The following is a 15162-nucleotide window of genomic DNA, read 5'->3' as shown; positions in this document are numbered from 1 at the left end:
CGATGAATTCACTGTTTTTCAGTGACAGTGCCTCTGCTGTGTCTTAACAATACTTCTCTGCTTTGACTGCCTGACTGACTTTTGACCTCCTGTGGCACGCAACTGAGGCTAGCATTTGGGTTTAACAGCAAAGTGGATTTGTGGGTGTGGAAGGAAATAATTAATCACTTGAAGGCAGTAGGAAGTGCGCAGACGGATAGCGAGTTGCACAACTTAAATGCCTTACAGTTATTTTGCATATCAATCTAATCATTTCCTTCAAAAAAGAGACTCAGAACTCCTACGCCTTGAATTTGTTATTAATATTACTTACTTATATTATTATTAATATTACACTGCACCCAGGAAACATGCTCTCTCTCCCTTCTGTTTACATGTGTGGAGGGATCAACCGCCTCGAGTGGAAGGAATCAGGTAACTCAGGGCCCTACAGATCAATGGGGCATGTGATTGACCTGATAGTCATGGCAATGACAGGATTTGAACTATTCTTTTCAGTGACTTTCAGTCTGCACCTCACCGCAAATGATCAAGGGCAAAATCATCTTATTGATGGTCATCTGGTCTCTGTCCTTGGGAATATTTTCTTCAGTGTCTTGGGATGAATCATGATTTAATGAAGGAGTTGGGACACACTCGCTCACACTAGGACAGCTTGCTTCCCTTAATCAGGGCCCAAATGTGAGAAGAAATATGTCATTTGCTTTATCACAGATATTTAAAACAGAATTATTATTTTTTTAAGTGCTGGAAAACCACTTCATTCTGTGATCACGATAAGTGCCAGTTTGTCAAACAGAACGGAGAACGCTGACCACATTAGTATCCAGAAAGCGCATACGAAGTAATTATCAACAAATACTGAGCAACTCCTCCAGAAGTGCTGAGGAGCCTTACCTTCATGATCTCCTGTCCTATGTTTGAAAACATTCATCCTCGTGATCAAAGACAAAACCACTGACTTGTTGAATCCGCACTTAATGATTCAACAGTCATTTTGTCTCCTCTCAGCTACTTTCAACAGAAACATAAACTATGACGCCCTTAAATTCGACACTAGTAAATAGTTTTAATAATTAGGATGATAATTTGAAAAAAAAAGTGATGTGAGCAGGTCCATGGTGAACCCACCTTGGAGGGTCTGGTAAATACTCCAGTAGATGCGCAGGCAGTTCTTTTCCTTCTTCATGCCTCTTTTACAGCGGCAGTTGTAAAGCGAACTCTGTTTGAGGGCGTCCACGGCACTCCGGCATTCATCCATTGCCTCCACGCCGGACACCAGGCTGAAGTTGGTCTCTTTGCCGCCGGCCACGCACTGTCGCATGGTCCGGTACTTGGAGCTGCACGCGGGCTCCCGCAAGCACTGCTCGCCGGCCCGCACGCAGTCCGGTCGGCCGCGGGAAGACTCTTCTGCCGCGGGTAACACATCTGGAAGAAAAGCACATTGTTTTTGAGAGAAGTTGACAAATACACTTCCACAGATTGTGTGGAAGACTTCCATAAGAATTGCTTCGACGTTGACAGGCGCATACGCAACATATCAACCACGCGTGACTTTATTTGCTTAAAACAAAAACATTTTGGTGACTTATATTTACCCAAAAGAGGAAACAGGACGATCAGAACCGAGACGAGCATGCTGTTCTCCGAGTGACTCTCAAAAATCCCTTTGCGAGAAATGAAAGACTTAAGCGCAGTTTAATTCCCAAAATACTTCCACTGAATCCATTGAAAACCTGAACAAGAACAGATCCAGCACAAAGAGATTCCTCTTCGGATTGTTGTGGGTTCAATTTCGATCAGTCCGTGTTCTTGGTGGTTCTTGGTGGAGCAGGTCCTCCGGTCCGGTCGGATGCTCGTCTGTAGCAGCACTGTAGTGATCAGGCGGAGGCAGCATTACCCCCCTTACGTCCCACCTCAGAGATGCACTCACAACCGAGACGTGCAGCTTATTATTATTGTTATTATTATTATTTCATTAAAAAGACAAAACGCAATTATAACTGTCAGACAAGAATGAATTATGAATGCGTGTGGACGAGTTTATCGAAACGAAGTACAGTTAATACAAACAAATTTATATAAAAAGGTTCTGAATATGAATGGAATACTTTCCTTCAAGTTTGCGCAATCCATTATTAAAACATATTGTAGGACTTGTTGAAACACCAGAGAGTAACCATATTTGCGGAACTTGAGAGATTATTATCGATTCGTAAAAATGACGATGAACACGGACATATCAAGCGGCAGAGTGCATCAATGGTGCAATGACTGTCTTCAGCACTGAGTATGGAAGAGAGAAGGAAATGACAAATGATGAGTAAATCGAGGATGACGATGAAGACGCTTTGATTTGGCAGAAAACACTGTTGAGAAGTCTTGGCAGCGACACTGTGACGCAACTGAAAAACCGCACAATGCAGCACTGCTGCTATCTGCTGGTCACTTTTACAAGGCATCTGACGCAGAGTATAGCGCCGTTCCAAGGTCTGGTAGCTTAGCCTTCAGGAGCCTTCATGAAAATCAAGTCACTCAACAATGCGACACATCCACAAAAATAAATAAATAAAATAGCAACGAGAATAATGCGTGGTGAGCAAGTGCTGGAGAAGTAAACGTGGGTTATTAGGGGCATGAGTTGCAGGAGGTCAGTGGGAACAAAAACAGAGGTGAGGAAAGCTGAGGGGTTGTTGGGCAGGTGGAGATGATTATGGCTAAGAAGTTGAAAGAAGGTCAGCTGCAGTGTGACCCACACACACATTTGCTTATTCAGCACTGCTGCCACAAAAAGAATAGCACCACGCCATAGATGACTGTACTCTGTAATGAATACCTGATATGACTGCTGGTCTTAAAATGATTAGGAGCGCTGAGTCAACCTAAATTCCAGTATAGCCATTAAGAAACTGTCAAATCTGATGGTCTGTATGGGAAAAGAAAATTGTTTTAAAAGGGACAGAAAATACAAGAACTGTTCTGTTTTGAACTCCTGGATCAAGTTGAGAGTGGTAGTTTTATGTTTGATGTGGGATTGAAACGGCAACATTCAGAGTATTTTTGGGAAAAAAATATATAATTACAGAGCACCATATATTACAGCAAACCCCTGGGATAAAATATGTTGAAATCTTTACATGAATTAGTAGTATGAAATGGGTGTTGCTGCATATAACTGTTAATGCGGCTAAAATCAAACAGATACAAAGAAATCAACAAGAGACAATTTCGAGGTCTATCTGTCAGTCAAAACTGTGCAAAACAATGATACCAAATAACAATGACGATTGATGGTTGTGTGACAGAAGACCAAACCAGTAATACCAGAGGTACAGCGAGGAAGTGGATTTGAAGGTGTAGCACCAGTTATGTTAAATGATAATTCTTGGACCATTAATTGTTTTAAGGTTGTATATAAAGAATGACATGTGCCTCAAGCAAAGGTGTTTCAGAATATGACCAGGATCTCCTACTGTCAGTCATATATACGCTTGCATCATTTTAGATAAGCAGACCGACTGTGCAATGTATTTTATTTTCATCGTCCTTCAGAGTTTTCAAAGTAATAATCAGTAAACATCACAACCTCTGGAAGAAATATTCATCCTCATTTGTAAATTCAAGGACAGTAGAATTGTTGCACGATCATAACAACCGTAGCTCTTGAGGATAAATGAGCGACGCTTAACAGTCTGATTTACACTCGCTGAAAGCTTTCACAAATAACATCTGAAAGAAAGAAACCATTGATTAACAGCAGCACTTGTGATTGACTCGCCTTTGATCAAACCATTGCAGGACATTAAGTGGATGAACTGATCAATATGCTTAAATGCTGTGCAGCAAAAACGCTTAAACGCTGAAGCACTTCTTTGATTTTGATTTATTGAGAGCAATCCACTTATACATGCATTACCGTAATGAAACAGAAATACCCCTCTGTAGTTGAAACATGTCACACCTATCGGTAAAACAAAATAATTACAAAATGTAGCATTGAACATGTCTGTTGACTGTTGGCTTCTTTCACTCTGTTAGCTAATTGATTCTAATTTTCAAAGTAGATGACATTTCACCGGTGCATCTTGGTTCAGTCTTCTTTTTCTTTCCAGATGACCCAACCATGAATGGAATGTATAAACATGAAAGTGGAGCGCAGAAGTGCAAAGTAAACATTTGGAGGGAGAAAGGAATAGGAAAACTGTGGAAGTTGGATTCATTTTGCAGCAAATGAGAAGTGGCATTTTGCTGGCAGTATCGGGAGTGTGAGTTTCTTAACTGTCCATATGGTTGTGACTGTACAGCCCACATTTATTCCGAACTCTATGGAGTCGAGGTATGAAGGAACACATACCGCAAGTAGACCACTACATCTGCTACAGAAGAAGGTTATTAGAATAATTCATAAGACAGAATACAGAGCACATACCAATGAACTGTTTCCTGCTGCAAGAGTACTGAAGTTATGAGAGCTAGCACAGAGACAAACACTGCTGGTCATGTTTAGAACCAGAAATGGACTGCTAGCGGACACCCTCATCCATCTATTTGCTTTTTTCCAATATGGTGTTAAACTATCAAAATCTTATTATTATTATAGTTATTATTCTTTCGGCTTCTCCCTTGAGGGGTCGCCACAGCGGATCATATTCCTCCATTTCACCCTGTCCTTTGCATCCTCTTCTCTCAAACCTACAAACCACATGTCCTCCTTCACCACATCCATAAATCTCCACTTTGGCCTTCCTCTCGACCTTCTGCCTGGCAGTTCCAAACTCAACATCTGTACTGGCAATCTCTCCTCTGCACATGTCCAAACCATCTCAATCCAGCCTCTCTGACATTTTCTCCTAAACACCTTACATGTGCTGTCCCTCTGATATACTAGTTCCTAATCCTATCCATCCTGGTCACTCCCAGAGAGAACCTCAGCATCTTCATCTCTGCTACCTCCAGCTCTGCCTCTTGTCTTTTCCTCAGTGCCACTGTCCATTCCAAACCATACAACATTGCTGGCCTGACCACCGTTTTGTACACTTTCCCTTTCATCCTTGCCAACACCCTTTTGTCACACATCACACATGACACTTTTTTCCAATTATTCCATCCTGCCTGCACCTGCTTCTTCACCTCTTTCTCACACTCTCTATCCCCCTGGACAGTTGAGCCTCAATACTTAACCCCCCCCCCACCTTCATTATCTCTGCATCCTGTAACTTCACCTGTCCACTTTGGTCCCTCTCATTCACACACACGGATTCCATCCTACTTACCATCCTTCAATCCTCTCCTTTCTAAGGCAAACCTCCACCTTTCTAACTTATCTTCCACTTGCTCCCTGCTCTCACCAGAGATCACAATGCCATCTGCAAACATCATCATCCAAGGAGCTTCTTGTCTAACCTCATCTGTGAACCTGTCCATCACCATCACAAACAAGAAGGGACTCAGAGCAGAGCCTTGGTGCAATCCCACCTCCACCTTTAACTCCTCTGTTACACCTACAGCACCTTAGCACACTGTCGAACGCTTTCACCTGGTCCACAAAGACACAATTGAGCTCCTTCTGATCTTCACTGTACTTCTCCATGAACATCCTCGAAGCAAACACTGCATCTGTGGTGCTCTTTTTTGGCATGAAGCCAAACTGATGCTCACATACTTACTTCTGCGCTACATAAGACTGTAAGACTGTTAAGACTGCACTGTGGTTTCCTACTGTAACATTTTTGCAGCTTTATCTACACTATCCAACTGCAGGTTCTCTGTCTTACATAGTTTTGGACACGGTAAGATGTGAGGTTTCATTGAAATAGTTGGCCATATCCTAATATCTAGAGGCCTATGAAAATGAGGGCAGTTTCATGAATCGCTACCGCCCAGCTCTTTCATCCACTTGTACATATTGCCACATAAAAACACAAAATCGACGCTTGAGCAGGCTGATTGTTTTATTTATGTTTTTTTTTAGGTATAAAATATTTTATCAGACACGCTGAGCTTGTCCATCATGGTGGTGCTGTCCCAGATACAGCCTGGACCCAAGTTTGTGCACAAACTGTAACGCAATGAGATGAGACGCAAGACATCCTCAGTGTGTTAAGTTTCTTTATTTACACCCGTTTCACCCTCATGTATCTCAAGTCTTCATTTTAATTTAAGACCTGAGATCAATAGCTTTCCGGGAAGACAGGTCTGGGTTATTGCTGATCCGGCTACTCCGGATAATGTCCATTCTCGAAGAGCTACCCCTCCCCCAACATTGATTTTTACCTTTTTTGCCTCCCAAATCAAGTTTGATGTAATCTATTTATGCATACATCAGTATGACAGTGACTGCGGCTGATGTTGCAAACGGAGAAGCTCATTAAAAATGTCCAATTATAATATCTGTGTATGGAACATACAGCATCACTTGAAATAAACTTTGCAGCTGTGGAACTGAACGGGGATGGAATACTGATCTAAGTGGACCATACTGCAAAGCCTAAATGAGCAAAAACGAAGTTACTGTCTTCTTCTTGTAATTGGTTATGAATTTTATCATTACAATGCGTAGTCTACCTTTTTTGCTGAGATGTTTTGAAGAAATCCCTGTGGTGTGGTGTTTGATGTCCACCTGAGTGCATGGAAGGATGGACTAAAAACTGTATTCCGCATCATTCTCAATCCCATTTCCTTTGTCGCCTCCTCCACCTTCCTCAGACAATAAATTATTCTTTGGAATGTTTGTCCTGCTTCTCCATCAAACAATGGCTCCATCAGTTAACCCTGCATCTAATTAGCTTGGTAAATGCAGAGAAGGGCATTTTTAAGGACTTCAATCATGATTCACTCTCCATTGACTCCATCTAGTTCTGAAACATCTTATCCTTTGATCATCCTGTGGAGACTTTCTCCTTGAAATATTTCTGTGCAGTGTAATCTTTGGAGATTAATCTGAAAACTCTTTAGCCACACTCTAATGAACGTAGATCGATCGGTAAATCGAGAGCTTCGTCTTGTGACTCAGCTCCCTCTTCACCACGACGGTCCGATACAGCGACCGCATCACTGCTGCCGCTGCACCAACCCGTCTATCAATCTCACGCTCCCCTTTTCCCTCACTCGAGAACAATACGCCGAGATACTTAAACTCCACCACTTGGGGCAAGAACTCTCCACCGACCTGGAGAGAGCAAACCACCTTATTCCGGTCGAGAACCATGACCTCAGACTTGGAGATGCTGATCCTCATCCCGGCCGCTTCACACTCGGCTGCAAACCGCCCCAGCGCATGCTGAAGGTCCCGGTCCGATGAGGCCAGCAGAACAACATCGTCCGCAAATAGCAGAGATGAAATTCTGTGGTTCCCGAACCGGATCCCCTCCGACCCCTGGCTACGCCTAGAAATTCTGTCCATAAAAGTGATGAACAGAACCGGTGACAAAGGGCAGCCCTGGCGAAGACCAACATGCACCGGGAACAGGTCTGATTTACTGCCGGCAATGCGAACCATGCTCCTACTCCGGTCATACAGGGACCGGACAGCCCCTAGCAGAGGGCCCCGTACCTCATATTCCCGGAGCACCCCCCACAGGACATTGCGAGGGACACGGTCACGGTATGCGCCAATTTTAGGATTAAAACATCAAAATAACTAGGTCATTATAAGTTTGGTTCAGAATCCTGGTTAAGGATAGCCATTTGTTTTGGGTGGTTAGCTCAATGTCAATTAATTTGCCCATCTTCCAATTTTTCAGCATCAAATTTTTCAGTTCAGGTGGCTAGAAGTTGATTTCAGCAAAACTAAGTGCCAGACATCAATTAGATGCAAGTCTAATTCACAAAATATATAGAACAAAAGCCCAGTATGTCAGACCATCAAAGAAAGTTTTGGTAAGCTATAAAATTTTTATTTAGACTTTTTGGCTTCTCCCTTCAGGGGTCGCCACAGTGGATCATCTTCCTCCATCTCATCCTGTCCTCTGCTTCCTCTTCTCTCAAACCTACAAACCTCATGTCCTCCTTCACCACATCCATAAATCTTCTCTTTGGCCTTCCTCTCGACCTTCTGCCTGGCAGTTCCAACCTCAACATCTTCATACCAATGTACTCGCTATCTCTCCTCTGTACATGTCCCTCTCTGACTTTGTCTCCTAAACACCTGACGTGTGCTGTCCCTCTGATATACTGGTTCCTAATCCTATCCATCCTGCTGACTCCCAGAGAGAACCTCAGCATCTTCATCTCTGCTTACTCCAGTCTTTTTGCATCTGTGGTGCTTTTTTCGCATGAAGCCAAACTGTTTCTCACGTACTAACTTCTGTGCTTAGTCTACTTTCCACTACTCTTTCCCAAAACTTCATTGTATGGCTCATCAACTTTATCCAGCTATAGTTCCCACAACACTGGACATCTTCCTTGTTCTTGAAGATGGGCACCAGCACACTTCTCCATTCCTCAGTAATCCTCTCACTCTCAAAAACCTTGTTCAATGTTCTAGTCAAAAAGCCTACTGCCGTCTCTCCTAAACACTTCCACACCTTCACAGGTATATCATCAAGGCCCACTGCCCATCCACTCATCCTCTTCAATGCCCTTCTCGCTTCAGCCTTACTAGTCTTTGCTACGTAGGACCTCTGTTTGGCCATTGACACCACTACCTATGTCTTGCTGGGCCTCCCTGTACTCCTGTCTACTCTCTTCTGTTCTCTCAACATACCACTTTTTCTTAGCTAACCTCTTCCTTTGTGCACACTCCTGCACTTCTTTGTTCCACCACCAAGCCTCCTTATCCACTTTTCTTTCAGATGACACACCAAGAACTCTTCTACCTGCCTACCTGATCACCTCAGCTGTAGTTGCCCTGGAAGTCCTACTTGGCCACCCAAAGCCTGCTTCAATCCCTCCCTGAAGGCAACACAACACTCTTCCTCTTTCATCTTCCACCACTTTGTCTTCTTCCCTGGCGTTGCTCCCTTCACCTTACTCACCACCATGGTCATCCTGCACACCACCATCCTATGTTATCTGGCCACACTCTCACCCACTACTACTTTACAATCACCAACCTCCTTCAACTGAACTCGTCTACACAAGATGTAATCCACCTGTGTGCTCCTACCTCCACTCATGTCAGTCACCCTATGCTCCTCTCTCTTCTGGCAGAAAGTATTGACCACAGCCATTTCCATCCTTTTTGCAAAGCCTACAACCATCTGACCTTCAGTGTTCCTATTCTGGATACCAAACTTTCCCATTACTTCCTCGTCACCTCTGTTTCCTGCACCATGTCCATTGAAGTCTACATCTGATGGCGGTCGTTGTTGTCCCGGGCCTCAACCGATCCAGGATGAGATACATTTGTCTGATCCGCATCTTTAGTTTGACCAATTTTTACGTCGGATGCCCTTCCTGACACAACTCTCTGCATTTATCCGGGCTTGGGACCAGCGTAAGAAGAAAACTGGCTTGCCCCCTACTCACGGCTGCATTATAAAATGTTATTTAGGCAACATCCTTTAATCTGTGCTAACACAAACATACTGTATATATGTAGCCTTTTATATATTTCTTGGTCGGACACCACTGCACAGGGAAACACCACACATTCAGCTGGATTGTTATTTCCTCTTACAACTTCTCCTCAACAATTCAAGCAGGAATGAGAAATTTTCCGCAATTCAATATTTACAGGCTGTGATCGTACAGTGCAACACAAATACAATGTCCACAAAATAACATACAAAAAAACACACATACCTGCAGCGAGAAACACCACACATTCAGCTGAATTTACAACTTCTGTTGGAACATAGTTAAGACAAACTTTAAACACATTTTAGGAATAACATGAAATAAACAACTACCTATCCCTTATCATAGTGATGGGCCTTACAAAGTTCTACCATTACGTAACAACGTATTACGTAACAACAATAATTCATTCAGTACCTCCTCAACAATTCAAGCAGGAATGATAATTTCCCACAATTTAATGACAAAAGGTCAAACTGCAGGTATGTTTATTAGTTAATAGTAGGTGGTTTTATTACCCCTTTGTAGTGAATTTAACATTCATCACTCACTATGTTACATTCACCTCCCTTAAATTCTGCTAAAATGACCAGTGAACAACCAAAAAAAAAACAAAAAAACAGAGAAACTGTACAAGAACTTTTAGAAATGCAACATGTCGAGTCATTCAATCAGTTATGCAAATGACTATGACTCAACAGATTCACAAAGGCATTGGTTTTCACAATATCAGTTTCCACAAAACAAATTACAATTAACCCGAAAGAACAATGTTTTACACAAAGGATGAATAACAGAATTTGACTCGTGTTGGCTGGTGATTCATTTCACATATCAGTCGTCTGCGTGGATTCACAGGTCACAGGTCAGGTTCATTGTCTGCCCCGCATGCTTTTATTTCGTTAACCCTGTGTAGTTTCCGTTCCGTGTTTTATCTCCATCTTAATAGCAGCTCTGCTGGAACTCATTCCGTCATCAGCGGTTCTGAGGATATCTTCTCGTGGGTTCCAGACTGCAAGCTGCTACATGGTAACTTCGTGTCATTTGCTAACTCTCCTGCGATTAATCTTCCTTGTTGTTTGCTCCTGAGCTTTCTAAATTCTGTGCGTGTTTGAACTCCGCTTCAGCCGCTTCTTAGTTTCGTTTTCTCCTCTGCGCTCTGCTTTCATTCTGCTCCTCTAAATTTAATAGTATGTCCGCGTTTGAGTCTTATACTCACCTTTTCATTTAACAATTGTCGTCTGTTTTTCCCTGTGTGTGACTTTGAGTGTTCTCCTCCACGCAGGGCTTTAAGTTAAGTGGACCTTGTGAGTTATTATCCGAGCGTTTCTGTGTTCTCCCCTTTTGTAGGTCGATATTAATTCACCTCTCTTGTTTTGCAGATTTTCCCCCAGTCCCTCTGTGTATATCCCGGTTCGCGTTTTGGTGCCGGCGTCCTCAGTTCCTGTCTCCGTCTTCTATTATGTTGTATATTGACGTTTATTAAATTTCTTAATTTAATGTCGTTGTCCGTGCCTTCTGTCAGTCTACAATCATCTGCATCTGGGTCAGGCCTTAGGCAATTATGACAGAACCATCTAGCAAATTTCTGATCCAGCAGTGGTTGTGGGCTTACAGAAGGCTTTAGGGATTCAGGGCTCGAGGATCTCGACTCTCGAGAGAGCAACACAGTGCGTCCTGGAGCAGCTGCAGAGTATCTCCTCCGTTCTCGATTGTCTGGCAGCTCCTTCTGTTGATCCTGGTGTTTCCACTCCAGCCTCAACCGCGGCCTCTGCAGTTGAACCAGCACACACTGTGTCCGCCTGCCATGAACCGACCATCCCCACACCGGAGGTTTATTCGGGTAAGCCAGGCTTTTGGAAAAATGTTCTCATGTTCTCACAATGCTCTTTTGTCTTTGATTCTCAGCCATCCCGTTTCCAAACGGACCGTGCTAAGGTAGCTTTCTGCATAAACCTCCTGCGTGAGAAAGCCAGTCAATGGGCCGTTTCCCTATGGGAGTCAGACTCTGCATTGCTGCTGCAGAAGCAGGTTGGAACGAACGAACCAGCTCTCATGTCAGCTTATTTTAATGGTCTGACCACTACCATTCAGGATCAGCTCTCTCTCCGCGACGAGCCTAACTCTCTGGAGGAGCTGATCCTCCTCTCTATACGCATAGACAACCACATTAGAGAACATTCACTACGGAAACGATCCACTCCACACCTGGTGCACCCGGTCCCGTTCTCTCCAACCAAAATACTCACCCTGTCTGAATCCGGTACCGATCTCCCTGAGCCTATGCAGGTGGGGAGAACGAAACTGACACCACAGGAACGTCAGCTCCAACTATCTCGCGGTTTATGCCTGTATTTTGGTCAACCTGGTCACACCATCCGTGCCTGTTCGGTCCGTCCCAGGGGCTCCCGTCTTCCATCCATCTCTAGTAAGGTTAGTACTGCTGAGTCCAGAATCAGCCGAATTATTTTTTCTGCAGCCTTACATGAAAATAACTCCAGTACTCCGGTCGAGGCATTTATAGATTATGGCGCAGATGACAACTTTATTGACGCTGCATTCGCTGAATCTCTTGTCTCTCTCCATTGTCAGGCTGGACCCTCCTCGCTCCCTCTCAGCGGTTGACGGCAGTCCACTTCCTCGGGTCACACACCGCACTTCTCCATTAACACTCACCACCTCCGGCAACCACACCGAGATGATCTCTTTCCTGGCCCTTTCTTCCTCCTCGTCTCCTGATCCTTGGTTTCCCCTGGCTTTCCACTCGCAACCCTCACATCGACTGGTCCACATCTAAAATCACAGGTTGGAGCACACACTGTCACGCCCACTGTCTACGTTCTGCTCACTCCTCTCTTCCCCGTTCCTCTCTTCCATCGCCTCCGGATCTCTCCCATGTCCCTTCTTCCTACCACGACCATTTAACAAAGACCAGTCTCAGTCCCTTCCACCACACCGCCCTTATGATTGCGCCATAGACTTGATCCCTGGGGCTCCACTACCTGCGAGCAGACTGTACAACGTCTCTCGACCCAAAAGGGAGTCCCTGGAGAAATATATTAACGAGTCTCTGGCGGCAGGGTTAATTCGCTCCCCTTCCTCTCCTCTAGGGGCAGGATTCTTTTTTGTGAGCAAGAAGGACAAATCTCTGCGTAACTGCATTGATTATCGTGGTCTGAACCAAATAATGGTCCGTAATAAGTATCCCCTTCCTTTAATCGACCTGGCTTTCGAACCTCTCAACCAAGCCACAATTTTCTCCAAGCTTGACTTGAGAAACGCTTATCATTTAGTCCACATTCGGGAGGGTGACGAGTGGAAGACCGCTTTTAAGACGCCCCTGGGACATTTTGAATAGCGGGTCATGCCCTTTGGCCTCACTAATGCCCCCGCTGTCTTTCAGGCATTAGTGAACGACATTCTGCGTGACATGATCAATCATTTTGTCTATGTATATCTTGACGATATTTTGATTTTTTTCGAGAAGGGAGGAGGAACACAAGGAGCACGTCCGCTTGGTTCTTCAGAGGCTGCTGGAAAACAGAGTGTTTTGTAAAGCCGAAAAGTGTGAGTTCCATGTCAAGCAGGTCAGCTTTCTGGGCTTCATCCTGGGGGAAGGACGTCTCATCCCCGATCCAGCCAAAGTTGATGCCGTGACCAACCGGAAAACTCCTACCAGCCGCAAACAACTCCAGCAGTTTCTTGGATTTGCTAACTTCTACAGACGCTTCATCCGGAACTATAGTAAGGTGGTCGCTCCTCTAACCTCTCTCACATCTACCAAGCGAGCCTTCTGCTGGACTCCCGAGGCTGAACAAGCTTTCCTGCGCCTCAAGACTCTCTTCCGCTCCCATCCTCCGACACCCTGACCCAAGTCGTCAATTCATCGTCAAGGTGGATGCTTCGGATTCAGGGGTGGGCGCTATCCTTTCCTAGAGAGACCCCGGCGACCTCAAAGTACACCCATGCACATTTTTTTCCCGAAAGCAACTATGACATCGGCAATTGCGAGCTGCTGGCAATGGTCGTGGCCCTCCAGGAATGGAGCCACTGGATTGAGGGCACGGAGGTTCCTTTTCTGGTCCTCACTGATCACAAGAACCTCACATACCTCCAGACGGCCAAGCGCCTAAATTCACGCCAGGCTCGCTGGGCTCCATTCCTTGGACGCTTTAATTTTTCCATTTCATATCGCCCGGGCAGTGGCAACACCAAGTCTAACACTCTCTCATGCCTCCACGACACCCCCATGCCTTTGGAGAAGACAGAGACCGTCATCCCTCCGTCTTGTGTAATCCGTGCTGCCAAGTGGGACGTGGAGAAGACAGTCCTCGACCACCTCCAGCGTCATCCGGCTCCTAGCTTCGGTCCTCCCAACCGTCTGTTTCTTCCGGAGCTTCTGAGACCACAGATCCTGCAGTGGGACATTCTTCTGAACTGTCATCCCGGCACTTTCCGTACCCGAAACCTGATTGGTCAACACTTCTGGTGGCCAGGTATGACACGCGATGTTAAGGCCTTCTGCAAAGCCTGTACGACCTGCAACAGGTCCAAGTCCTCCCACCGTCCACTGGCCGATCTTTTTCAACCTCTGCCACTTCCAGATCACCCATGGTCTCACATCGCCATCGACTTAGTGACCAGTCTTCCTCCGTCGGCAGGCATGTCAACGATCATAATGGTGGTTGACAGGTTCTCCAAGATGGCACATTTCATACCTCTTCCAAAGTTGCCATCCGCCCTCGAGGCTACAAACCTGCTAACACTCCACGTCTTCCATCTCCACGGTATCCCCAAAGACGTCGTTTCAGACAGAGGACCCCAGTTCTCTTCCCAAGTCTGGCGCGCCTTCCTAAAGGCTTTGGGAGCCTCACCCATTCTCCCATAGGAGAGGACCAATCAAGATCTTGAGTCGTCTCTACGTTGTGTCTCTGCTCAAGATCCCTCCTCCTGGTCCTCTCATCTACACTGGGTTGAATATGCACACAACACACTCATCTCCTCTGCCACTGGAATGTCTCCCTTCATGGTCGCATATGGCTATCAACCGCCTCTCTTTCCCTCCCAGGAAGCTGAGACCTCTGTTCCTTCCGTCGACCACCAGATGCGACGCTGTCGTGAGACCTGGTCCCGTGCCCGGACGGCACTATGTCACACCGTGGATCGAAACAAACTCATTCCGTCATCAGCGGTTCTGTGGATGTCTTCTCGTGGGTTCCAGATTGCAAGGTGCTACATGGTAATTTCGTGTCATTCGGTAACTCTCCCGCGATTAATCTTCTTTGTTGTTTACTCCTGAGCTTTCTAAATTCTGTGCGCGCTTGAACTCAGCTTCAGCCGCTTCTTAGTTTTGTTTTGTCCTCCGCGCTCCACTTTCGTTCTGCTCCTCTAAATTTAATAGCTAGTCCGCATGTGAGTCTTATACTCACGTTGTCATTTAACGATTGTCGTCTGTTTTTTCCTGCGTCTGAGTGTTTCTCCTCCATGCAACACTTTAAGTTTTTGTGTTCTCCCCTTTTGTAGGTTGATATTAATTCACCTCACTTGTTTTGGCTCCGGCATTCTCAGTTCCTGTCTCCGTCTTCTATTATGTTGTATATTGTTGTGTATTAAATTTCTTAATTTAATCTCGTTGTCCGTGCC

General features: G+C 45.1%; 1 protein-coding gene across 3 annotated transcripts in view; it reads right to left on the bottom strand.

Annotated features, from left to right (window-relative positions):
* The window catches only part of gfra1a (gdnf family receptor alpha 1a), a 94828-nt gene extending 92725 nt beyond the window's left edge, over window positions 1–2103 (bottom strand). For all 3 annotated transcript variants that reach the window (XM_053875195.1, XM_053875197.1, XM_053875196.1), the window contains exons 1-2: window positions 1599–2103; window positions 1132–1428 (exon numbers count right to left, since the gene is read on the bottom strand). In XM_053875195.1, the coding sequence (XP_053731170.1) occupies window positions 1132–1428; window positions 1599–1638 (337 nt within the window). In that variant the 5' untranslated portion in view covers window positions 1639–2103. The remainder of the gene's footprint in view (window positions 1–1131; window positions 1429–1598) is intronic.
* Window positions 2104–15162: the final 13059 nt, after the last annotated feature.

Source organism: Synchiropus splendidus, chromosome 9 (genome assembly GCF_027744825.2).
Source record: "Synchiropus splendidus isolate RoL2022-P1 chromosome 9, RoL_Sspl_1.0, whole genome shotgun sequence".
Taxonomy (NCBI): domain Eukaryota; kingdom Metazoa; phylum Chordata; class Actinopteri; order Syngnathiformes; family Callionymidae; genus Synchiropus; species Synchiropus splendidus.
The sequence above is the reverse complement of the archived record's forward strand: the minus strand, read 5'-3'. Positions and strand labels throughout refer to the sequence as shown.